Consider the following 25,614-nt stretch of genomic DNA (forward strand, 5'->3'; position numbering starts at 1 on the left):
TCGAGCTTGTCTTGCGACTGCGAGATCGTGAATTTCGAAATGCTGAGTGATGACTTCACAATATCTCAGCTGGCGATTCCTTCCGTCAGCTTGTTGATCAGTTTCCTCGCCTACACCTCCCAATATTTCTTTCTCCACTTCGAGTCGGCGCCCCTCCGAAAGGATGAAGTGTGGAAGATCAACATATTTGCATTATGCATTTGGATCTGCTATTTCCGTGCATGCTATGTAGATCCCGGGCGTCTTCCTCTGAGCTCAAAATCGATCACTCCTGGCGAGGCCGACAAAGATACCACGACGGGCCGGCCACGGTGGTGTCGAAGATGCGAAGCTTACAAACCCCCTCGAGCTCACCATTGTAAGACATGCAAGAGGTCTGCTTCTCCACAATGTGAAATATCTGAACTGAGACTGACTTTATTCAGATGCATCCCGAAAATGGATCATCATTGTCCCTGGACTTCCAACTGTGTCTCGCATTTTACCTTCCCCCACTTCATTCGCTTCCTGTTCTATGCGGTGGTTGGAATGGGTTATCTCGAAACCCTTCTTTGGGAGCGAGGATCCATTGTCTGGAAAAGTAGGGATCTTCCCAGTGTAAGACATCCCGCCGATGGTAGATCACTGTTCATCCACTGATTGTCTTCCAGTACCTCGGTCCGTCCATTGGACAGCTGATTCATCTCTTTCTCCTCATCGTCGTGAATAGCATGACAGTTTTTGCTCTATTCATTCTCCTCGTGCGAAGCCTTTGGTCTCTTGTCTTCAATACCACCACTATCGAGTCATGGGAGATTGAAAGACACGAAACTCTTGTTCGCCGCGCTCGGGTCCTGGGCGGCTATCTAGAAGCACCCGGTGGAAAGAAAATTCCAATCAGAAAACAAGAATTCCCTTACGATATCGGGATCTGGTCAAATGTCAAAAATGGAATGGGTGGAAGCGCTAACGTGAGTGACTCGAACTTCCTAGTTGAGATCGAGAGCTAATCTCATTCTAGATTATCAGCTGGTTTTGGCCATTGGCAGCCACGCCCAATCGAAAGACCGGGTGGGAATTTGAAATTAATGACTTTGAAGGTAATTATCGTGGATGCCAACTACTCGTCGGGACAAAGACTGACTTGCTCACCATCTAGATCCGGGTCTATCATGGCCCCCGCCCGACCCAGATCGCATTCCACTACCAGCTGGCCCCTTGCCAGGAGATGGCCCTGAGTTACTGAAGACGTACTCATCGGCCCGAGAGGAGATTGAAGCATTCCGCCGTCGCCAAGCAGAAGATCTCAGCCGCACCAGACCCTTTTCTGAAATCCAAAGACGCAAGCGGTTCCATGAGCGGTACCAACAAGAGGATAGTCGAGACAGCGATGACGAGCGCGGGCCAGGGCCTGTATATGGCGACCAGTCGGATGAAGGCGAGGAGTCTTGGCGAAATGCCGAGGGCGAACGCCTGCGAGACTTTGGCGTTGATGAGGACGCTGAGTTCTACGACGAGGATGATGTTCCTTTGGGGGTTCTCATAAAGCAGCGTAACAAGGGCCAATGACATGTCTTAATGTCTATGTAATAACCACCAAAAATAGAAGGACTGAAGAGATGGCTGGATAACATGCTTCTATTCCCTTATAAGCAATTGGTAGACTCACCGTGGTGTTCATGTGACGTCTGCATCATTTTCTATCGATCGTAACCTACCGGCCCCTAGGAGAGCACTCGCCACAAACTATACAAGACTAATCTCAATGCTAATCTCAACACTAAACTTTTAGGGAAGTGAGCCTAATTGTCCGCCGTAATCTACAGGCCAGCAAAATCCCTCCGTCTTCCCTCTGCCACCCTTTCAGTTAATCATTCCAAAGCAATGGATTCCTCAAACGAAGCCCCAAATCCGTTCCGCAACGGCATCCTCCATACCCAGGATGAGATCCCTCAACGCAAGGATCCATCCTAGTACCCCCTCTTGACCTATCTTGAGTCTCATCGTGTCATAGCTGGTGACTACGATGGTGTGGGCGGATTTGGGATCGGCAGGGTCTAGCGCATCCAGCTTGGCATGCAGGTCCTCCAATGTCTTGACCGTGCGGTCCTTTCGGACGGAGTCCGAAACATGGTCAGGGTCGCCCCAGAAGATGAGTATATTGAAATGAGACCCAAAGCACTTATCGATCTAGTCCACTCATTGCAAATATGAGGCGCGCAGGAGTGACAATGAGGCTGACCTGGTCTGGACGACGACCCTCCTCCTTGGCGGCTTCATTCCGTTGGACGGTACGCCGGGCCGCGAAATAGAGAAGGCACAGAGACATCAGGGTCTTCCAGCCCACATGCGTCAGAAAGGATACCCCCATAAAGGGGGCTATGCAACTGGCGCATCAACCACGCAATGCCGGATGGCTGCCAGGGCTCCAAGACGGTTTCTATGCCTCTCACATCGTTCACGGGCTTCAGGACGGGCTTTCCGTCAATGAATGGGATATTGGTAGAGTAACAGGAGAGAAACGGCGTGGACAGCATCGTAAGGGTTGATCGTCAGCTCGCCCTTATCAAGCTTCTCCGGAGTGAGTTCATCCAATCCGGCGGGGTACATCTCTGGGTTGCACTTCATCAATGCAACCGCGTACCACATTGTGATGAAATTCGCGCGTTCGAGGCGAGGACGGGTTGACGGGAGTTGAGAGCGTGGGGTCTTCGTCATTCTTCAGCAGTTTGAGGAATTCTAGCTTTTTGATCCACCCGTAGATCGCCTCCTCCTTCAATTGTGGTGCCGAGGGATCTTCCGAAGTCTGCCGCGAGCCATACTTGTTGTCCCGTAACAACAGGTATTCAGTAAGGACTTCTATTGCGGGCGTGGGCTCTGTCTGTATGATTCTGTAAATGTCCTCAACAGTGTCATGGCCGAATGCACCGGCTAGGTGCTGGACGGAGCCTTGCATCTGAATGATTTCATCGTGGCTGTAGAGGATTTCCGTGTTGAACGGCTGGAGAGCTTGCGATGCTTTGGTGCCTTTTGATAGCACACAGAAAGCAGAGGAGGGAGGAAGTCAAACTGGTCTATCTCTGGAGAGAGGAAGAGGACGAAGAAGCAAAAGGAAAGGGAGGGGGAAAGGACCTTAATAGGCCCACAAGATACAAAGGACAAGGGCCTGGCCCTGGCAATCACCAAAAGACCTGTAGGGGGAATCATGCATGGCCAAACGGTTGAGGTCAGGGCTAATGGAGGTCGAGTCACCACCTTTCTTTGATGAAGCCATTGCTATGGGGTAGTTGAAGCCCAAGGCACCGTAAGCCCCAATTTGACAAAGTGGCCAAAATAAGACAATGAAAAATGACCGGCGATTGTGGACAAGGACATCCTCAACCGTAATTGTTCATGTTCCTGACAAGGCTTCGGTCGCAGAGTAGTCGTGGCGACTTTCTTCTTCGGTTAAGATTGCTCATGGAAATATTCTCAGGACGCGTCCAGACAAAGCGGGTGACGGGAGCGGGAGCTTCCAGGAGAGTCAGCGCGATGACGAAGGGACGGGGGGAAGGGATTACCAAAGTAATCGCTGCGAGTCGCACCTTCACAGGATGTGTCGAATAGTCACATCATACTATCTCCCGAGGCCTTAGATGAGATATATGAGATATCAGTCAGTGGTGGCCAAGGGTACTCATAAGGATTCACAGGTAGCATCTCCGCAATATATTTGTCATGAAGGCGAAATCCTTCCAAGGGGGTGCAGTTGTCCCGCTCTTCGTGCCCACACACGCGTAAATATCGACGATCAAAGCGTTCTGATCATCGTTCGTCGTCTTCTTCGACTTCTTCGGGGTCGACGCTGGCGTTTGCGGATCCTTTGTAACCTTCGTATCCTTCGAACGCTCCGGATGTGGGGTCGTAGGGTCCTCCACGGTCCATGGGAGTGCGGCCAGATCGTCGTATCCCGCGAACCTATGATCCTTCGCGGTATTGATATCGACGGTTTTCGTAGGGTCCGAACATGTTGGGCGAAAACCGGGAACGTCTTTGAGGGGTAGGACGAGGTGTTGTCTTCTATCCCCCTGTGGAATGATGACAAGATTTTTCGGATCCATACGCATCGTCGGCCATCCGCCGTTCTTCGCAACGGTGTTCGCGTAGGTTGCTTCCTCGGATTCACGTCGCTGAGATTCAGTCCACCAGGCAGAAGACTACAGAACCCGTATATATCGATGATGCGATTCCACATTAGAGTCCCATTGGTACTTTCCAGCAAAGCTTTGCTCGGGAGTGCAATGTTTCGGGGCGGTCTGCGTGTGGTTGGCTGGGGATATATTTCATATGGATGCATTCATTCGCGAGGACGTATATCCAGGGAAAATCTCACATTGCGATAGAGTATTCGCTCTCAATATGCACTCCAGTTCAGTAAAATCCCCCGGGTCTTTCTGGAGATCAGAATCATCAACGCAAGCCCAGCATCTATCCATGGGTGTGCTGCATTGAGAATAATGAGCTTGTAGCTTGGAATACCACGCTGGCGTGGTCCCTCATCAGCCGGGATGTGGAAATCCTTATCTTCCTCTCGAACGCTAGGAATGAAATCAGCCTCGTCAACCCTTCATCAGCTGTAGAGCTCTTGCCGAATACCGTTGTCAAATATGGGCGTCTAGAGTTCCTCTTGCTGGAGTAGAAGCATCCATATGTATAGTGGTGGGATTAGGGAGGCTTTGGGTTTCAGAGACGTCTCCCTCCAGAGTAATTAAACGTATCCGTCGCGGGGGACTAACGATGACATGCTGAGTATTTGAACTTCATAGATATGAGGCTGGTCTGAGTCGAACAAGGTTTGTCCTCGTTGTTGAATTCCTGTCGTTGAAATAATGAATATATAGCAGGGGTGAGATGACAAGTCCCTGTCTGATGCACCGGTTACTGCAGCGATCAGATGTCCAGGCAGGTATTACGGTATGAACGGGGGATTCTGTGGGATATGCCGTCAGTCGCCAGTCTATATTTCTGGACAGTTGGGAGACAAACCAAGCGAGGATATCAGTGAGGAACCCTTTCCCCCAAGTGATGAGAGGCCCCATATGTCGATAATCTGGAGGGTGACTGAACAAGATGGGGAATGTATCGGGATCGCTGTATTTAGCCGGTATTCATGGCGTATTCCAGGTCAACCGTGGTGCGTTCGTGTTCCTGACCCCGCAGCGAAGCGCAAGTCGTCGAGCTTATCGCAGGGGCCAAAGCGTCTGCCTTGGATCGTAGGAGCAGTGCCACCAAGGGAGCGGAGAACAACTAGTGCAACCAGTTGGAGTCGTTGACTGTTCTCAAAGTATATCTGGACGGCTTCTATCAAGAAATCAACGACCAACGTAGCCAGTCTCTGTTTTTGAGATCCCCAAGCGCTGAGAGGCAAGAAACAAAAGAAAAAGATGTCTGGAGCGATTCAAAAAAGAGGAAGCAGTCAGGGAACGTCTGCGGAGAAGCAAAAGTCTTGGAGGGAAAGTGCGTCTTGTAACCTTAGGTGTCAACTAAGAAAGGGAGGGGGCAAACACTCGCTGGTGGTGGAAGTCTCCGGTGGTGATCTAGGAGCCTCCGGCTCACGACTGAGCGGAGTATAGAATCGAGGTATAATTCAAATCTGTCCTTGCCAAACCAGGCAGTTGCACGATGGACATCGATTAGTCAATATTGCTTGATGCATAAGCTTATCAATCACGGATTCTCGGCTTAAGGAAAAGGACACAAGGTCAGTGTACAGTTACAATTCAATGGTTTGAATATAGCGACTGGAGAATCAGGGTCCAGCCAGACCTGCGACAACTTCCTATTTAGGAAGAGCCTGTCCTCGGCTTTGTGCGTGGCCGAAGCATTAGTTCCGGATTGTGATTCGGCCCATGGTTCAAGTTTAAAGAACCACACTCTATTTCCGCTGATATATGACGTCAGCGCACAGCTTGGCGTGCGGAGGTTCTAGAAACATTCCGCGATTCCTAGTTCCACGGTCCCTCTCCGCTTTCTAATCACACCTCAAGGACACCGGGAAATATAAATCAGCTCCGTTTCGTGGCCTGCAGTTCATTTCTCTTGTAGATCAGACTTCAAATAAGATTCTTTCAAGAACATTGAGCACAATGGCATACGTTGGACACTGCAACTGCAATAGCGTTCGAATCACGCTCCAAGAACAACCCGCGGGCTCGGTTATCTGCCACTGGTTCGTATCCGCAGCTCCGAGAACAGCATTTGTCATCGCGTTCAATACTGACATTATATTCCAATATAGCGAAAACTGCAGAAGAGCTGGTGGTGGTAAGACATCCTTTTCTGGAATCTTTTTCTTCGATGTTCTCGAGCTAACCTATTTCAGCGTTCTCTGTGAACTATTTTGTCGCCGAGGATGAAATCACCGTCGAGGATTCTAATAATGCCATGGGCGTTTACGATGACCAAAACACTGCCGCAGGACATGTTATCCAGGTAGGCCTCAATTCATGAAACCCAAAATGTAAGTAATTCAATCGGTGTTAATATGTTTATTCAACAGCGATACTTCTGCTCTAAGTGTGGAAGGTAAGTTGATCAACCAACTCTCCGATACCGACAAGATCGAGAGGCTCTAATAAGTACTATATAGCCCCACCTACACCAAGACCCCCAAGGCCCCTGGCAAGTTGTTCCTGAAGGCTTCCTTGTTTGACACTATCGCTCCGGCTGTAAAGGAGGTTTTCGAGCACAGGCGATTGCTTTTGTTCCAGGCAGAGTCGTCGGACAAGCCCAAGAGTGATTAATCTGCGAGAGATCCATGTCATAGTAAAAAGTTTTAGTGAAAAGTTCAATAAGTCTTCTCCTTCTTAGCTTATCAGTAAATGAGCAATCGACCGCATGGGATTCGAGTTATAGTCTACGAGTTCCTGGTTGGAAGGGGTCCCCTGTGTATTAGCTGTAGATGCTTACCTGTCTCGTCCTAGAGCGAACGTGTCCAGAACCCCCTTACTGGACGCAGTTGTTGGAAGGAAATAAGGTTGTGCATAGTCCCGAAATATCAACAAGTTCAAGTGCATATATGGTTGACAAATAGCGAGAATTGCCAATGCAAGATAAGGGGAATAGTTTTCCGCTCGGTGACAATAGCCCCCCACACCGCTTTTCGACCCGAACACTCGGGACCCAAGTTGCACTAAAACTAGTTGGAGACGGGAACGTGCTCACCAGAAGTGCATCACCCAATGAGAATTAGCAGATCTTGGCCTATGTAGCCATCGGCAGATGACAGGCCCCCGAACCACTCCGGCCTTTTCCAGAGTATCCACGTAAGACATGGGTGAGGGGGGTTGACAAAATTTAGACTTCAAACACCTTCGTCAACTCCCTACTCATGTTGCCTGCGCCATGGAGATAGTCACCATGTCTGGGCCAGCTGTGCTGCTTCTTTGTGGCCTTTTGGCCCTCTATCTCCTCAGGACAATCACCACGTATGCCAGATTGCGCCAGTTCCGGGGCCCCACGTGGACCGGTATCTCGAACTGGCCCCATAGCATCGCGATGCTTCGTGGCAACTGCCACGAGTGGTATGCAGAGGTCAACGAGAAATATGGTGCGGATCATCCTCGAGGCTCTTTTCTAGTGCTTTGCCTCTTTAGTCCAGATGCCATATCCCCGACGGCAACTAACACACTCGTCGCGCGCCAGGTCCTATCGCCCGTGTCGCGCCTCGGGTGCTGATCACGTCTTCTCCAGAAGTTTGGATGCATGTAAATAACAAACCCGGTTATAAGCGCTCGGACTGGTATTACAAAGCCGCGCGCATTGAGTACCGGAGAGACAACGTCTTCAGTCAGACCGATAATGTGAAACATGAGCAGCGCAGAAAGCAGATGGCGCCAGGGGTATGTATGATGGCTGGCTTGTCCAGCTTTCCAAATCCCTCGCTATTTGTGCGTGTCGCTCGACACTGCTGACCCGTGATCGTTATACAGTATTCGGGAAGGGAGAACCTCCTCCTGGAGGAGTCCGTCAATGAGCGGCTCGAGGACTTTTTGCACCTTATCAGGTCGAAATATGTCTCAACCGACCGGGAAATCATACCCATGGACCTAGCGACGAAGGTGCAATATTTCACACTGGATGTGATCAGCAGCGTGGGCCTCGGAAAAGCATTCGGCATGCTCCGAAGTGATCGTGACGTGGACAACTACCTTCAATCGAGCGAGGAAGGTCTAACCATAGGTCACAACGCCCTCGCTCTCGGCTTCAGCTGGATCGCGCAAGCCCCGTTCATCGGCAAGTTCGTCGCGCCCTCACCCAAGGACAACAACGGCTTCGGCAAAATGATGGCCGCATGCTTCCGCCTCGTAGACGAGCGTGCCGCAAGCTCCACCGATAAACGATCCGATATGCTGGCCTCCTTCATGCGCCACGGCCTGGCAGGAGACGAGCTGCGCACTGAGGCGTTAGAACAGATTATCGCGGGTTCCGATACCACCGCCGGCGCGATTCGCTGCATCCTGCTGCACATCATGACGAACCCTCGCGTATACCGCAAGCTGCAGCGCGAGGTCGATGACGCCGTACGGGATGGCCTTGCACCCGGTCGAGGTGAAGGCCTGGTCACTGCTTCCCAGACAAAACAACTTCCATATCTTCAGGCCGTGATCCGCGAAGCTCTGCGAGTCTGGCCACCCGTCGCCAACATCTTCTCCCGCGATGTTCCACCCGGTGGTGACACGGTTATCGTCGACGGTGAGAGCGTGTTCCTACCTGGCGGTGTCTGCATCGGGTATTCGGCATATGGTATGCACCACAGTGAGAAGATATATGGCAAGGACGCAAAGGCCTTCCGGCCCGAGCGCTGGCTCGAGTCTGATCCAGAGAAGTTGGTCGAAATGACTCGGACCAATGATCTCACATTCGGTCACGGGAAGTTCCAGTGTTTGGGCAAGCCGGTGGCTCAACTCGAAATCGGAAAAACTATTTTCGAGGTCAGTAAAACATTCCAACAGGGCTGTTAAGAGATTCCTTCACTTTTCTAGGTAATATGCTAACATTCAGCCGGTCTGACACAGCTCTTGCGCAACTTCGACCTGTCAATCATCAACCCGACGCGCCCCTGGGAGACGCGGAATGTCCTCGGTCTTTTCGCGATCTCTGATATGTGGGTGCAAGTAACAGAGCGAGCTGCATAGTTTGTGTCATAGTTTATTTCTTCTTTAGCTTGGACGAGTCCCCGTTGACCAAGGCCCATGGCTATGTACCACGGGAGTAGCTGGGCTAGTGTATCCGGAAGGCGGGAAGAGATGGAGGCAAAGTAACGTAGTGTAATTAGCATGTTTTAATACCAGAGACATATTCAGAGAGAAAGGGGCAATGTAATGATTCTGAAGACCAGAGGAATTTTTTGAATGTGAGTGACAGGGAACAGGGAAGAACAGAAGTGAGTGAGACAAAGAAACGACGACATCTCTCCAGTCACGTGATGATGCTTCTAGCAGTCCAGTAATCGATTCTGTCGGAGGATAATGCCTGATGGCTGATTTCGACGCTCTAGCACCTCTTCAAAGATAATGATTTGTTCAAAGGTCACTAAAGGTGTCATTTGGAGGGGAAAACGAATCTGCCGCTTATTTTCGTCTTTTAGAAGAGGTAGGGCCCGCTCCATCTGTCAGCCTCTTACCAGCCTCTTGCAAACAATGAACGCTTCAGGATCGATTTTGGATCTATCATCGCCGCTTAACCCCTCATTCAAACCCTTTTGGTAATCACCGAATTTCCAGACCGTCACAGACTCGCATGTATCTGACCTATCAGGGCATGGATACACTCGTCGCTATGTATCCCTTTGCTGAGAATGAAAGGAGCTGTTAGTAACGTGGTGTATTTAGCCGTCAGGGGTGCAGCGTTCACAATCACAGACATGTAACCTAAATTCTTGTGGGATTCTCTCCGAGGGGGGTGATTAACCTTAGTTTCTACGTCTCAGACTTCCGATTCTAAGATCTAATGACTTGGTAGTTCACATCCATCCTGCTGTAATATCAGAACAGCACTGATCGAATTTCAATTAGGCTATGTAGAGGTCGTGTCATTGAGAGCTCACGAAAAACTTAACCTATACCCTCTGTGATGTCTTGAAAAAGCCATACTTGCGGCTCATTAAGCTATTCAGAGTCGCCTTCATCCGATTCCGAATCTATGTCCAACCATTCTTTTCTCTTCGCCGACCTTCTATAGGCTTTCATCTCTTCTTTCTGGGAATCAATATCCAAGCCATGCTCTCGATACGCCTCAATAAGGTCCCCTTTAATCGAGTGTCCATGACTAAAATTATCCCGGAATCCCATCACGCACTGGATTACTTGCGAGGTATATATAACCAGATGCGATTGACTCAACATTTGATGAAACGCTTCTATATTGGTTTCTTGCCTTGAATCGAAATCAATCGGCTCATCTGCTGACCAATATAAGCGTCTAGGCCTCGCCCTTCCATTCGAGTAAGGTGAATCGAATAACAAGATCTCAAAGAGCCTTCCCATCCGAAGACCCTCGTCTCTGTTGCCTTGCTTCTTCAATTTGCCTAGATACACCGTGTCAGTTGATCACTCCTAATCTTAGATGAATCCAAACACTAACGGAAATAGTAATGCAGAATCTACCCACAGGGGCGCCACAACCAGCTCCACTTCTCTCCCCGGAACCCTGTTGAGCCAGGTTGAAAGTGGCGTGCGGTATCTGGAGGGGAGAGCCTGAAGGAGTGAGTGGACTATCGCGAGGTTATGAGTGTGGGTCGGAACCTCCCCAAAGCTGGCGATCCATCGTGTCTGTAGCCTCGCGCAGGCTCCACAAAGCTGAGCTTCAACGGTGTCGAGTCTATGGGATATCTTCGAAAAATGCCACTGAGATCCGACAGATCAAGGGTCAAGGTCGATGGAGGGAGGTACTAGTTAACGCTTTAATTTCAATCAATAACATGACCATCATCAGCTTCCCATACAGTCAAGACCAGCCGGCAAGAAGGCCCTTTCAAGTCGGCAGCTGTGACCGGTTAGTCCAGACTCACCGATATGCTCGAGAAAAAAGGCAAGAAAAAGGCAAGAAAAAAGAAGAGATAAAAGAAGAGATCAATTTATTTCAAGATCACATCTCCCCAACAGCCATACACTTCAGGTCGTAATAAGAAAACTATCTCAGCTTCAATACCGTATTCTGCCAGATACTGGATTCTTCTAAATACCGTACCCCCAACAGTATGCATAGAGCTACCATCTCACTTACTGTATTTTCTTAAATACTGCACTATCATGTTCTGCCACCATGCTGGAACTTTCATTCTATCTCTTCCTTGGTAGGCTTATCCGCGTTCCCGCCATGCTCAAGTCGCGTAATCTCGGCACCCATCCCGGTGCAGACGTATTTGTTGAACTTCCAGGTGGGCACATTCGCCTGGAACATCTCGTCGAGCTCCTCGAGAGATCTGCGACGTGTCTCGGGAACACACATCCAGACAAAGAGGATAGACAGAACGGAAAATGCGCCATATATAAATGTCACACGGCCACCAATTGCCTTTTGCACATAAGGGTTGACAAAGTTAATAGGTACCGAGGTCAAAAAACTGCCCATAGAAGCGAGGAAAATAGTTCGCTCACGAAGCTGACCGGTTCCGATTTCGCCGGTGACAATCCAGCACCCTGGACCCCACGTAAACCCGTAGATACAGTACCAGAGGATCAGTAGTGCGGCACAGGCGTTTTTGGCTTGCACCGATAGGTCTGATACAGCACCACCAGATTCTATAGCGCCTCCGGTACCCAACATGGTGGCCGCCATTCCAACGGAGCCCAGAAGCAGAGACCATCGTCGGCCGAGCTTATCGAAGGTGACAAAAGTCAAGACGTGGCAGGCAAATGAACATCCTGTGACGAGCAGGTTGGTCCTTAGAGGGTCTGGGAATCCCAGTTGTTGCATGAATGTCACAATGAAGTTTTGTATGAAAGACACTCCTTGTGCCTGCTGGAAAATCTGAACTCCCATGGCTGCGACTGTGCGGCGAAGATTGCTGTCCTTGAAACAGTCGAGTATGGATGTGGCCTTATGAAGTTCACGTTGCTCCTCAATTTGCAGCTTGAGGAGTTGGATCTCCTGCGAGATGGTCTCTGGATGGTTGGACAGACCTCTCATGACTTCTTCTGCTTCTGTGAATCGCCCACGGTAGACCAGGTATCGGGGTGATTCGGGTAGGAAAGGGTAGGCAATCAAGTAGCCGATTGGAACAAATAACTGGCAGCAAATCACAATTCTGAAAGCCCTGGTTAGCTCACTTTCTCATATACCCCAAGGACACTTTCGTACAGATACTGCCACTTGTCGTTGCGGCTGCGGGACAGGTACACCACTAGGCTGGCGATGAAAACTCCCAATGATGTGAAAAACGAATATAGGGCGAGGAAAGCACCTAAGTTGTCAGCAAAAGACAGAAAACTATCGAGTAATTCAGGACTAACCTCGAACCCGCTGCGGTGAACACTCGGAAAGATAGGTCGGGACGACATTAGATGCAAGACCGATGCCGGAATAAACGATAATTCTTCCAACTGCCAGCTGCCAAAATGACGTGATAGCACTGGCCTCCAACACAACGCCGACAATCATAAGTAGTGACAACACGAGGAATCCCATCTTTCTTCCGAAGTTGGAAGTAATGAAGGGCGCCATGATGCAACCCAAGATGATACCAGCTGAGCCAGTTCCAGTGCCAACAGAGGTCTTTTCCGAAGGAATGGCCCATCGTCCAAGCTTCCCATCATACTCGCCGTATTTCATCTGAAATTGAGACAGCCCTAGAGCTCCACCCCACCATCCATTATCAAACCCGAAGCCCATAGCTCCAAGGGAAGAGATCAAACCTATCAATACGAGGCGCCAATTGAGGTCCTGTATCAACGGTTGCTCTTTAAACGAAGCCATGATTGAATCCAAAGGTAGAAGTGTGAGATGGTGAGGCTATTATCTGACTACGGAGGGGTTCTTCCCCTTTTAAAAGATTTGGCTACATCGTGTACATTCATTATCATCTTTAGTACTCAGATAATGCCCCAAAAAGGCGGAGGATGTGGAGATGCGGGGAAGCAATGCCCCAGGGTCCAGAATAGCAAGTGTAGCCACAACTACCTGCTGTGATCGAATACAGGGTCATTTACCGTGGGGGTCATTTGTCCGTATACGGTTTATTTGTAGGATTCAGGTTTCCTCGTCAATTCTGTATTATTTCCCTATGTCATTGACGAGCAACAGGACAAGCAAAGGATAAACCTAGGTGCACACAGAGTACGTGATGGTCTGAGAAAAAGGAAAAGAAGATGGAGCATAACAACCTGTGTCTTGATACTTGGGTACAGGCAATAGTTCTTGAAAATAACATAATAATCCAGACCCTGCGAGTGTTTTATTGACATGCGTTACGTTACTCTTGGAGCTGTCTAGCTCGACAACAGACTCAAAACAATATTCCATCCGAAACCTACAACTGAAGCAACTACCACTCTCCACTGCCATGGCACCCAGATGAAGTTAATTAGGGCAACCGGGGCCCAGATTTTCCATCCAACCTTTAAAATCCCTGCAATGCGGGTTTCAATCTCTCGAATAACCAAAGTTGCGCTCAGGAGCCTAGCCCCGGTTGTACAAGTAATGAAGATGACATTCGTGATGAAAAGTCCAATAGTCTGATCCAGAAAAAGTTTCACAAGAACATTACTCCAATTAACCTGCGGAGGTTGGTTTGTTGGTTGCTCCAAGGGCTTAGTGTGGGGTGCATGCTTCGAAGACTTGGCGTGGGGTGGCTGGCGATGGACTTCTTGTTGTGTAGGGAACTTTTGCTCTAGGAATTTTTGCCAGAAAGAGATGAGAGGAGTCGACACGACTCCAAAAACTGCAAATTCAAGCACTCGACCCCAATCAAATGGGGTATTTGTCTGTGATTTCCACTGAGCGATGGTTTGAGCTGTGATGTTGGCGGCTGCTTTGAGGAGGGCAGATTGGATAACGACGGTAACAAGTGATGGCATGACAGCGTGAGGGCCAGGAGATTTGGGCTAGATCTTGAAGATTGAGATTAATCTAGATACTGACTATGTTGAAAAGGTCTTATATCTAGCAAAAATACATTTGGCTCGGGTTTTCCAAAATGGAAACTTGAGCCACCCTTACCCCATCGAGTGTTTGTAGGTCACTCTACCGAGCGATTTTCATCTGCCTGGTGGGGCTTTCCTTTATCAAATACCGCTGCTTTTATGACGGAACACATAACTAGTGAGACTCACTGAGTAAATCTCAGACCGGAATCAGACTAAAGACTGATCGGAGTATTCACGTGACGCTCAGAGACGCTCCGGGAGTGTGGTCAGTCAGCTCACTAATTACTCAGATACTGATCAGAGGCATCTATTGAGCACCCCGTCCGCCGCGCCTAGGCTAACTCGAAGCAGCGCCCCACCATATTGTTTATTTCGATAATCACTTTTGTGTAGCCCCCTTTTCCTTTCATGAAGCCATTTCTTGAGTTATTGTATCTTTCTAAGAGAATAAACAACTCGAATAATAATGCCGCAAAAAGGCAGGCACCGGAAAACAGCCGTTTTTTAGCCCCTGGTGTTAAGGAATACCGGTGATCCGTGCCTAGACAGACATTGAAGTACAAAATAGAGGTTCTACTCTTTCACTCTACAACTTCCTCATAACAATCCTTCGCTCTTTACTACAATACCCATCCTTTTTCTAAAATAGTCTCAGATTCAATGGAGCTTTCCTAGGGCACAGAGGGAGATATTTCTATTGCTATGAAAGATAAGGTCGCTAAAGAGTAGGCTGTGGCAAATCCGCCGATGCGGATATTGGATATCGCTTGACTATCCACATCCAAGTCACGATCATCCGCAGAATCTAAATAGTATCCGCCCTAGCATTAAAGTCGCTAAATCAATTCGGTTTAGCACTTCATATAACTCGTATGTACTAGTGTATGATAGTTAATAGGGATGTAATAACTATCTTACAAGTGTTTGAAATTACATAACATAATTTTAAATTTATAATCAAAGTATACTTATTCTTCTAGATATTAAATCTAATCTCCAATTATAATTTATAAGTACTTAAAATTGTGAAGGGCTAAAGTGAGACTTGATTCAATCTAACTAGGCCCACATGCTGTTCACAAAAAGCTTGGAGAAGAGAAGGAATGGCATAAGCGGAACAGCAATAGAAGAAGCGGGCAAGGCGGTGGCAGAACGGGAGCAGGCTATATAGCAGGGCTATATAGTAAGAATCGGGTTTAACCTGTGACAAAAGTATTAAATTTAGAAAGTTCTTATGATATACCCGACATGAAGTTATTCACATCTAGGTGCTTAAGGCTTCCGGCTCGGCGCCCATTCGGCAACAATTCCTTGGCTTTTCATTCGCCACATGGGAGCGAATCTCTCCAAGGGGAATCCTTGCGAAAAGGTTACACAAGCCTCGTGTTCATCTTGATCCCCTTTTATGACTAGGATGATTCTCCTTCCTGTTCTAGGAGGTACGACTGTATATAAATTGAATCATGAAGAGGAGTCCTTACGTTCCTCAAGCAACAGCCTTTGACCATTCCACACAATTTACTTGGCTTCTTCTCCTACCTATTGACAGGTCTGTATCTGACTTGTAGAGTATATCTTTACACTAACCTAAGGAAAACCTTCCTCCACAAGATCCGGATAGCCGATCTTAGGGATTCGACGCATTATAAGTATACTCGTAGGCTACCCGCTATGTAGCCGAATTTATACTCTAAATAAGCCTACTAGGGCAATCGCCTATCTTACGCGAGCAATGGGAGCTTGAGACTTCAATGCGCCGTGTAAATCTTGGGCGTCAAGCTGCTGGTAAGAAGCTTACTTCGAAGTTTAATCAAGAAAATAGCAAGCTTGGCCGAGGCCAAAAGAGTGGGATTGGTTAGTATCGATATTAATAGATTATCTTACTACCGAAGCTTATCCCTTTTGCAATGGAGTCTATGGTTGATCGGCCAAATACCCTTGTCCAAGAGGATAAGGCTCCTGTGCATAGTCACCAGATTCAATAGCGTGTATATGATGCTGCAGCTGTTAATAGACTAATTTGGTGCCCCCGTTCGCCAGATCTTAATGGGATTGAGCCTGCATAGCCCTGGACGAAGCGAAGGACTAGCCGCAAGGGTGCACCAAATTCTAGACCAGAGGCCTATAATGCATGGAGAACTGCTTGGACTAGAAGGTGGCAGCAAACATAGAGAGCGCAGAGAGTATCGGCAGGGCAGGGGGGCTGAGTAGGATAGTAGTGTATAATATGATACAGTATTTTCTAGGGCTAGTGACCTGTGTACCGTGCAGTAGTTTTGAAATGGTCCTCCGTAAACAACAGCTCCTGACTTCAATTTGTGATGATCAAGCTCGGCTGACCTGGTCACGAACTTATTCTCATATGTCCATGAGAGCCTTTGCCATACTTGTGTCTTCAACTAGAATCTTAATGAGACAGAACTCCGCTTGTATGGTTGTGTCCTATGAGATAACATAGTTACCCATTTCATTAATGGGATAATTAACTATCCTATAACTAGTGGAAACTGCCCTTTGCCCTCTTCCACATGAAAACCCCACTTGATACCTGCATATTCCTTTCTTGCGCTAGCTTCGACCAGGAACTTCCCTTTGATAGGTCCCATGATCGAAACCATACTCGCCGCGATTTTGGGCTCCTTCCAGACTCCACCAACAGGTGAAACATCATATCGAAGAATGACCATGGCTACCAAGAGCAGAATCTCGGAGCTAGCAAAGTGTCGGCCGGGGCAGACTGTTGGCGATAGACCGAATGTCAGGAATCCTCCCACCCGACGAGATTCCTTTTTCTCGCCAGAGTTCATGAACCGACGTTCATTAAAAACCTCAGAGGTCTCGCCCCAAACTTTTGGGTGCCGAGCCACCAATTCCGATACGATGCTGACCGTGTTCCCGGCCTTCAGAAGATATTTATCCGCAAGGAGAGTGTCTTTCAAAACGAGGCGGGTCGGGGCGGAATTAGTCCGGGTCCGAAGAATCTCCTGGAATGTAGAGAGTAGAAGAGGGCACTGCTCCCGAATCGCTGTCAAATCAATACGATATGTTCCATCCGTAGCTATAATAAGAGCATTCCCCTGAATCTCCTCACGGATTTCGTCGAGGAGCTTTTGTCGGTAGTATAGGTCAAAGAGGCACCAGAACATCGCGGGAATAGTATTCGATACTAAACCAAGTAGCGTACCGACTTCGAGCTTAGAGTATTCCTCGAGAGTGAATCCACTTTCTAGTGATATATTGAACCGCATAGTTGTAAGTTCCGATGCTTGGATATGGCCGCCGTCCTGAAAGTACTTCAGAATTGCATTAGTAGCTCTCCGACGACCCTTCCATGCCTTTCGTGCAGTAAGCCACGGTAGCGTATTTGCCATTAGCATAGTTAGGCCGGTTTCGAAGTCCCTTAGGATTACTTAGTATCAAGAGTCTTATAAAAACAAGGTTTAACCTACCACCACCCGTCCCGAATTACCTTATCCTTATAAGGGTTCATTGGGCCGTATATAGCTTCTGTGCTAGCAGCGATAGTAGCATCTTTACACCATTCGTATAAGTCGAACATGGAGCTTTCCCCTGACTTTCCCTCTCCTAACTTATCAATAAATGGCTGAAGCAACTGGATCATCTGAATGTTCATTTTATCCAAAGCTTTCCCCGACAGTGCCGGGGTCATCGCGTGCAAGATCTTAGAGCTAAGACCCTCACCGCCAGCATCTCTCTCCTTAAGGATATTCAGAGTCCTCTTGTTTGAGATACCGGAGATATTCTTAGCACTAAAGAATAGTAGCGGCTCCAAGCTAAGCGTTTTGGCGTTACGCTGCACAGCTTGCATCAGATCTGGCGAGGTAATCACATAAAACTTTGTAAAGAACATGTCCAAACTAATAATAGGTTGCCTAGGGTGCTTCTTGCTGTTCAATTCGTCTGTTATCATCCTAACTCCACCATTTCGGATAAGTCGGAGAAAACCTACGCCTGATTACCCCAGTGATTGACTCCATGCCACAAAATGCCAAATATGTGTCCCAAGATCGGAATACCGCTAATTACTAACGGTGGTTCACGAGGATCGTGTCGCGAGCCATCAAACATAAAGTAACCCAGTCCCATCACGACACCGAGGATCAAGAGCTGTGTTATGTCGATCATGGTGAGCTTTTGGAACCGCAAGTTCCTATTGACGACAAGTTTCGGGGAAAGGGGTGAACCTTTAAATCCCCATGCAGATCTTAATTGTCACCTTTAAGCATTCCAGATCACTAGTTTAGTTCAGTGTCAGCTGAGTATGCTTATAGCAGACTAGCCCGAGATAGCATGTGTAGAGAAAAGTGCCCCACTGGTGTCAGAGTCGAGCGGTTTGTGATTCAGCCGTGGCCCAGAGCTGGTGGCTGAATCGTGGACCAATTACTGAAAAGGCTCCAGGCCGAAATGGACTTTGCCCCTAAAGGTGGTGAGCACGCGGTCCGCATTAGGTAAATATGAGGATGGTTACAGGGTACGTGATTTTACTACTTGCTTATGTGGAGTGGAATAATTATCAAGTTCGAAGTTACACGACAGATTGAGATCTGGCAATGCCCTTCGGGCGCATCCGCATTTCGTCGTATCTCAGACGTGCCCAGTTCTATTCAGTGAGCAAAAGCGGCGAGAGTCTGAGTACCAAAACGAACAGGGAAAGGCAGGATGGGGCATAGGAAATCCGGTCGGTAGGTGCATATTCGGCCCCTACTTGGAAAAGCGGAAACTTGAGCCACCCCTGCCCAATTTAGCGCTTCGGACGATCTCTCAACTTTGACCACCTATTTATCACACTGTTACGGACGGCATGTGCAAATAACGGATGGTTTGAAAGTTCCCATTGTACAGCCGCCATGTTTAACGGCTGGAATTTGATTTGCTTCACCGCAGTTTTTTGGAGGCTTGCCAGTGGTGTTTGGTCCACGGAAGTTGCTGGATGCCGTTTCCACCCAAGTCCATCTCGTCGAATTTTCTTGTTGAGTGATATTGCAAATGAGCCCGACGACGCGCAGTCTCTTGTAAGATTGCTAGTATATGCCAATGAATTTCACATCGAAGGGCTGGTAGCCACTACAAGTTACTGGCTTAATGACACCACGCGACCGGACCAGATGCGAGAAATTGTTGGAGCATATGGGCGATCTTTGGAGAATTTGCAACAGCATGCTTCGGGCTGGCCAGAGACTGAGCAACTCTTGAGTCTTGTCAAATCGGGATCAACAAAGTACGGCATGGATGGAGTCGGAAAAGGGCATGACAGTGAAGGCTCTTCTCTTCTAGTGGAAGCTGTTGATTCATCTGATGAGCCTCTGTGGATCCTCGTCTGGGGTGGTGCCAATACCCTTGCACAAGCGCTTTGGCATGTCAATGCAACAAGGCCAGACTCAGAAATCGAGACCTTTATTTCCAAATTGCGGGTCTACGCTATATCCGACCAAGACAACAGCGGTCCGTGGATTCGGCGAAACTGGCCAGGCATGTTCTACATTGCCAGTGTACACCATTTCAATCGATATGCCAACGCAGCTTGGAGCGGAATTTCTGGGGATGACTACTATCATTTCCCGACCAATGCAGACAAAGAGATGGTCTCAACCTCCTGGATAAGAGAAAATATCCAAAATATTGGACCCTTAGGCGCGAAGTATCCCAGTGGAGAATTCATTATCGAGGGTTAGTTTGCCATTTTCTAAACAGCTAAATTTCCAGGACTAATGGCTTGAATATTAGGCGATTCTCCGTCTCTCCTCTATATGATTCCTAATGGATTATCAGACCCCGAGCATCCTGAATGGGGCTCCTGGGGAGGTCGCTACGGACCCGTGGTATGGGGTGAAGGCCACTTTGCGGACAGCACTGATACGATTGTTGATGAAAATGGCCATCATATGATGGGGTCCCAGGTAACAGTGTGGCGATGGAGGGCCGCGTTCCAAAACGACTTCAAGGTTCGGATGCAATGGGGGATTCAACCGAAGTTCAACAACGCCAATCACCATCCCATTGTCACTCTAAATGGAAGCTCAACCCGCGATGTTCTTCAATATACTGTGAATCCCGATGACCGAGTAATCTTGGATGCATCGAGGTCTTGTGATCCGGATGGTGACACACTCTCCTTCAAGTGGTGGCAGTATTTGGAGCCGAGTTCCAATAACAATTCCCCGAAGCGGGATGTGACGATATTATCCTTTGAAAAAGTGGACGATCCTATCATTGCTGTTACTGTTCCACCCGAGGAAGTTGTCAAAAAGGAGGGACGCGGCGCTCATCCAAACGCAGACAAGCATTTGCATATCATATTGGAGGTGTCAGATGGTGAGTTGGTGACTTATCGGCGGGTTATTTTGAATATTAAAGGCAGGGAAGAAACCAGACACCAAGAAGTTTTGCCAAAGGGGCACGATGAGCTATAGATTGTGATTCATTCTGGTGGTGATCAAGCGGCAAACAAGAGAACTATACAACCGGTATTGTATAGTGAATACGGCATTAAGTTGAAACTCTCTAAACTTTTCTAGAGATATTGGTCAGAGGTCTGGTAAACTGGTTAACAAACTGGAGTCTATACTAGAATCACATTCCTTCATATGGACCTTCCCATTTCCCTTAGTTAATCAAGTAATGAAGGCCGCTCGTACCATAGAATCTCAGATAGAATATATGGCCTTTAGCGAGGTAGTCACCACTAATACCTTCCTTGAAAAGGGAGAGATCGCTGGATGCCGTGATCATCTTACTACGACTACCTGTGTTGATAGAGTGTGATATATTGTCCGAAAGGAGGGAGTACTCAGGTATCAAACTAATGTGTCTCGTTTCAGTAAGCCAGCTTACTTAGACCCCGCGATCTTTAGACGGCCTCATTAGAAGTGAAGCGTCTGTCAAGCGCTGCTAGATATTATCGCGGGCACCTGCGGTGTGATATGCTGAGACCGCGAGTGGCAACGTCTGCTTGTCCTCTTTGCATGCTTCAGCGACTCTTCGATGATGGCCCATTTGCTAACCACTTCCGCCCTCTCGTCAGCCGAAGACGCGCACATTTCTTCGTGGCCTTGTGCAATCCGCGATAAAACGATATGTCCCTCGCTAGATTTGCCTAGGGAATTTAACAGCTTCCGTCGTAACCCACTCAGAGGGTAGCCCGCTAATCCCCAGAGGCCTGATAGGACGAGTCAGATGTTAAAATACTTCAAGTTTAAGGGTTTCCTTCTGTCATACCTGCAGGTGGTTTCAAAAAAACTCCACCAAGACCCTTTCCTACCCCCTTGATCATGCCCTTAGTGCCCTTTTTCTTATATCCGTATCGAGGCTGGGTCACCAGACCTGTCACGCCGTAGTAAAAGCCATCATAGAATTCCTATCAAGCCATTAGTATATGGTTATCATGATCGTGTGAAAACGTAGAAATAAACACCTTCCCAGCAGCTTTAAAGCCGCTGCGAACATCATGCACCTTGGGTATCGACTTCACCATCGGGTCATGATATAATTTAGGTGCATTGTGAAACCCTTTCGAAAGGCTGAGTGTGAGATCTGTTGGCAACCAAATAATAAGATTAACGAATTTCTTCGACATCTTGCTGCTCAAATTTGCGGCCTCGGAGAGAACAGTGTGCGGCTTGGGCGGAGCGATTTCAGAGCTCATTGTCTGTTGTTTCTCGAGTTGAAGACTGCGCCTTCTTTCCATACTTGAATCTGGGACTATGTCCATTGTGTTTGAATCACTGTTGCTGCTAAGCATATCTTCATCTTCCTCGTCTTCGTCGCTCTCGTCCGGAAGAGGCTCATCAGAATCACTTTGGTAGCTTGGCTGGGGGGTGAAGCCCTTTCATTTTCTTGTGAGCTTCCCTCGTTATCTGGAGATCTATCACTCTGGAAGCCCGAATCTGTACGGTGGCATTTTCGGTGTCGCCATTTGGTATTTGGGTCAAGGTGTTCATGAGAGTGACCCAAGGCACGGCCAGCGGCAACGAAATCATTGTATACCTCTGTAGGGACGTCTGCGATGCCAGTCACGAAGTTGGCAATGGCTCCAAAAAGAACTTGGGCGCTAGCAGTCAAAGGCCCAGCTGGGTCGCGATACGTATCGTATTCCTTCGGTCGGTTTCTACGCGCGATCAGTTGCTGCGATTGATAAGTGATTGAGACAAAAGAGTACTCACAAGACCAGGTCCTCCGGTTTGAGCTTCCCTGTTTCCACCAGTACAGCCGCTGCAAACGCACTGAATCCAAGATTCGTGTGTTTCAGATGCCACACGGCAGGACGTGTCGGGCATATCGCACACCGTAGAGCCCGGAGATCAAGCTGACGATGGAAGCTGCATACGCCATCTCGCACGCCTGACTCATTTTCCATTTTCTTTGCAATTTCGCCAGCCTTCTCAAAGGTCGTATCTCTCAGAGCGAATTCAATTGCATCACTCAAGCCTTCCACTGTCAACCGTTTGTGAGGAATGGGCGATGGTCCAGCACCAGCCCTCGCGACGATGTCTCCCCAAAACTGCTGGTCACCGAAGAATGGGACAATAATTGTTGGACGGCCCAGTGCCAACCCGGCGGCAGTTGTACCAGCACCCCCATGATGGATCACACATGATACTTGTCGGAATAGCCAGTCATGGGGACAGCTTCCAATGACAAGAATATTTTCAGGCACATCCATGTCGTCAACGCCAAGATTGCCCCAGCCTTTCGAAACAATGGCACGTTGTCCAGATTTTCTGATCGCCTCGAATACAATCCTCGTCAACTTTATCTGATCATCGACTACAATTGAACCAAAGCCAACGTATATAGGCTTTGGCCCAGCGTTCAGGAATCGTGCAATCTCATCTGGGGGAGTATAGTCGGGCTTGGAAGGGAGGAAGCTGAAGCCACAAATATCGATGTGGTCGCCCCAATCATTGGGTTTGGGAAGAACAGCCGGAGACCTGGAAGAACTATCAGCGAATGCTGCAATATTATATCATTGTTAGCACATTTAAGAGGACATACCAGAGATACGAGCACGGTATTTGTAATCTGTGAATCAAGCTTGGAGCGGTAATTCCATCTAGCGCATCCAAAGAAAGGATATTACGGCGGTACTTGTTCACAATATCGCCAAGACCCTCCCAAATCATCATATCAACGATTGCATAGGAGACGAAGTTTGCGACCGTTGGTTTGCAGTTTTGTTGGTGAATTACGGCAAGAGGATGCGGAAATGATTGGGTGGGTGACCATGGCATACTGAACAAGCATCATTAGTTCTGTAGCCAGCTTCTCGAATAAGGACAAGCGTTGGGACTTACGTGAAAACAATATGAAGAGGTATCCCCAGTCTTTGAGCGCAGTGAATGTGTGCCAGACTCGGTGGATTGGCGATGATAGCATCCGCAACGAAGGGGCGCCGGCGATAATCTACTGCATCGCTCCAAGGGTCTTCCTTGATTTGGTGCAGATGTGTGCCATCGCCCATCTCGAAGCAAGATCTCCAACAACCATCTACTATCTCCTTCATCTCTCGACGGCGCTTTTGGATTGCGCCGCTCCGGATCGTACTCATATTAGGCACCAGTCCGGAATTCTTGACCATGAATGCCATCAACTCTGCAGGATCACCTCCGATATTGAAAAACTCCAGCTCGGCATCAAGGATGAAGTCTCGAAAGGCTAGGTGCGTGGCAAGTCGGACCCGATGCCCATGCGCCTTTAGCTCCTTTCCTAGAGCAACAAACGGTTGAATGTCTCCACGCGATCCGATGACTTGGATAACGATATTGAGGTTCAGCGGGAAGTGTTTGCCATCCTCCTTGGGTACTCCAGCGGCACCATCAGTTTCTTCGTCATGTTCGAGCTCGGACGGTATAGGAGTGCGCTGGAGGTTGAGTAGTCCTGCGATACTAGGCTTGTGCTGATTGATCCGGATATCCAAGCGCCCATCCCCTTTTTAATGTAGACGTAAGTTAGTAACGAAACTTAATTGCAAATTAATCCAAGCCTGCGCACCTAATACTCGAACTCCGGTATTCAGTCCGTCGCCGCTGAATTGCATTCGATCACCACTGTCATGAGAATAGGGATCGTTGACCTCCGTGGGCCAGTCCTCCGATCGGATGCCGTCATCTTGGTCGGAGGTCGCCCCTCCAGTAACAGGCGTTACTGGGGGCATGTCTATCGGGAGATCGGCGCGGGGTGAGTGTCTGGTTTGAGGAGTAGACTAACAGGCATTCGAATGCGAAAATGAACTCTGAACTTATAATATTTCAACCCGCAGTAGAATCTCGTCAAAGTTCTCATACAGTTTGACAAAGTTCCTCGGCTCGTGCGATCGAAAAATAATCACTCCGAGCTATTCAGTCAATGATGTCAGAAGGGTCCGGCTTCCCGAGCGTTCCATCTGTGGGCCCACGGCATCATCGGCCTTATCGAGTATGGCCACTGCTTGGCTGGGCATAAGTACAACCAGCCTTAACCCTAACATGGGTGATAGAGAGGGGGAGATTTTTGATCTTAGCCAATATCTGACAGCTTCTAGGTTTCCGCTTAAGGTTCCTAAGATAATTTTGCCAGCTGAGTCAAGTTCACTAATCACCAATATATCTGCAAGAACTTTCCGTGGGGATATACTTTTTCAACAATTACAAATCAAGCCATACCCGGCCACTTGGGTCCTTACCAAGTTAAACTACTGTCATGGCGCAAACTAAATGAACTCATTTGAAATTGTCCCTGAAGAAACAGAGCCAAGTGTTTGTATTTCGCAGCAGTACCTTGGCTCTCGGTTTATTGCTTTTTAAACTTCTGGTAGTCAAACCAGTCCGACTCTCCGATTTGTGCCTCATGGAATGCTGAAAGAGAGAACTATCAGTATACTTTTACCGCGGAAGGTTTTCAACCCGATAGTATAGGGAAGCGGTTGTGGTGAGTTTTGGGCCGAGGTTCATGGACCGAGAACGCCACGACGATGCGCCGTGCCGATCGATCCCATGACCGGTTGTTGCCTCAATCCTTAGGCATAAGCTCGATTAAGGACTCATTAACACATAAGAGGATGATGGAATCTACCTAGGTCAGCTTTGTGAGTCATATTTGTAATGCAGCGGGGAGATAGGACGAATGAAGGATATTGGTCGACGTCCCTGTACTGTTGAATATCTCATTATCTATTGAGATCAATCCACTCGAACCGCAAACTCATACTACCCCCATGGCGGACTCAGGTCGCACCAAAAGACTCGATGAAATCGGCGTAGATTATCCATTCTGGATATTTGACGTCGATCAAGAGCCTGGCCCAAGGAAAATTGCTGAATTCCCCCCTTGGCTCCAAACCTGCCCAGCTCACTGATATTAAGGGAGTTGTGTGGCCAGCCAGGGATCACCAGGATAAAGGGTTGATGAACCGGGTTTCGCACCAACAAGTCTTGGCCAGAACTTTGCTTTCGGCTGCTCCTTGGTCGGAAGTGAGAGATGTATTCAATGGGCACAGACGCGATGTGCTGTTTTG

At 48.3% G+C, this 25,614-nt stretch overlaps 9 protein-coding genes across 9 annotated transcripts; 4 read left to right on the top strand and 5 right to left on the bottom strand.

Moving 5' to 3' along the window:
- Positions 1 to 39: 39 nt before the first annotated feature.
- Positions 40 to 1,548, top strand: pfa4 (putative palmitoyltransferase with autoacylation activity Pfa4; the record flags this gene model as incomplete). The annotated part of the gene is made up of 4 exons (XM_056705272.1): positions 40 to 597; positions 651 to 950; positions 1,001 to 1,079; positions 1,139 to 1,548. The coding sequence occupies 4 exons, from the start codon at positions 40 to 42 to the stop codon at positions 1,546 to 1,548; spliced, it is 1,347 nt and encodes a 448-aa protein (XP_056549170.1).
- A 1,018-nt stretch (positions 1,549 to 2,566) lies between these two features.
- On the bottom strand, positions 2,567 to 2,935 carry N7496_012360 (uncharacterized protein; the record flags this gene model as incomplete). Its single annotated transcript, XM_056705273.1, has 1 exon — positions 2,567 to 2,935. One exon carries the CDS (start codon positions 2,933 to 2,935, stop codon positions 2,567 to 2,569), a length of 369 nt encoding a protein of 122 aa, XP_056549171.1.
- Positions 2,936 to 3,665: 730 nt separating this feature from the next.
- Positions 3,666 to 4,085, bottom strand: N7496_012361 (uncharacterized protein; the record flags this gene model as incomplete). Its single annotated transcript, XM_056705274.1, has 1 exon — positions 3,666 to 4,085. The coding sequence occupies one exon, from the start codon at positions 4,083 to 4,085 to the stop codon at positions 3,666 to 3,668; it is 420 nt and encodes a 139-aa protein (XP_056549172.1).
- A 2,019-nt stretch (positions 4,086 to 6,104) lies between these two features.
- Positions 6,105 to 6,761, top strand: N7496_012362 (GFA family protein; the record flags this gene model as incomplete). Its single annotated transcript, XM_056705275.1, has 4 exons — positions 6,105 to 6,282; positions 6,341 to 6,450; positions 6,518 to 6,543; positions 6,608 to 6,761. The coding sequence occupies 4 exons, from the start codon at positions 6,105 to 6,107 to the stop codon at positions 6,759 to 6,761; spliced, it is 468 nt and encodes a 155-aa protein (XP_056549173.1).
- A 616-nt stretch (positions 6,762 to 7,377) lies between these two features.
- Positions 7,378 to 9,155, top strand: N7496_012363 (cytochrome P450; the record flags this gene model as incomplete). Its single annotated transcript, XM_056705276.1, has 4 exons — positions 7,378 to 7,567; positions 7,663 to 7,859; positions 7,950 to 8,951; positions 9,036 to 9,155. The coding sequence occupies 4 exons, from the start codon at positions 7,378 to 7,380 to the stop codon at positions 9,153 to 9,155; spliced, it is 1,509 nt and encodes a 502-aa protein (XP_056549174.1).
- A 2,140-nt stretch (positions 9,156 to 11,295) lies between these two features.
- On the bottom strand, positions 11,296 to 12,936 carry N7496_012364 (high-affinity glucose transporter; the record flags this gene model as incomplete). The annotated part of the gene is made up of 3 exons (XM_056705277.1): positions 11,296 to 12,268; positions 12,322 to 12,424; positions 12,474 to 12,936. The coding sequence occupies 3 exons, from the start codon at positions 12,934 to 12,936 to the stop codon at positions 11,296 to 11,298; spliced, it is 1,539 nt and encodes a 512-aa protein (XP_056549175.1).
- A 3,655-nt stretch (positions 12,937 to 16,591) lies between these two features.
- Positions 16,592 to 18,251, bottom strand: N7496_012365 (cytochrome P450; the record flags this gene model as incomplete). The annotated part of the gene is made up of 3 exons (XM_056705278.1): positions 16,592 to 17,504; positions 17,555 to 18,013; positions 18,076 to 18,251. The coding sequence occupies 3 exons, from the start codon at positions 18,249 to 18,251 to the stop codon at positions 16,592 to 16,594; spliced, it is 1,548 nt and encodes a 515-aa protein (XP_056549176.1).
- A 722-nt stretch (positions 18,252 to 18,973) lies between these two features.
- Positions 18,974 to 20,536, top strand: N7496_012366 (DUF1593 domain-containing protein; the record flags this gene model as incomplete). The annotated part of the gene is made up of 2 exons (XM_056705279.1): positions 18,974 to 19,793; positions 19,851 to 20,536. 2 exons carry the CDS (start codon positions 18,974 to 18,976, stop codon positions 20,534 to 20,536), a joined length of 1,506 nt encoding a protein of 501 aa, XP_056549177.1.
- Positions 20,537 to 21,004: 468 nt separating this feature from the next.
- On the bottom strand, positions 21,005 to 24,276 carry N7496_012367 (putative UDP-glucose,sterol transferase; the record flags this gene model as incomplete). The annotated part of the gene is given in 8 exon segments (XM_056705280.1): positions 21,005 to 21,282; positions 21,342 to 21,480; positions 21,538 to 21,906; positions 21,921 to 22,230; positions 22,286 to 23,053; positions 23,118 to 23,354; positions 23,417 to 24,050; positions 24,114 to 24,276. The coding sequence occupies 8 exon segments, from the start codon at positions 24,274 to 24,276 to the stop codon at positions 21,005 to 21,007; spliced, it is 2,898 nt and encodes a 965-aa protein (XP_056549178.1).
- Positions 24,277 to 25,614: the final 1,338 nt, after the last annotated feature.

The sequence above is a fragment of the Penicillium cataractarum genome (assembly GCF_028827025.1).
Source record: "Penicillium cataractarum strain IBT 29864 chromosome Unknown utg000010l, whole genome shotgun sequence".
Lineage (NCBI taxonomy): Eukaryota > Fungi > Ascomycota > Eurotiomycetes > Eurotiales > Aspergillaceae > Penicillium > Penicillium cataractarum.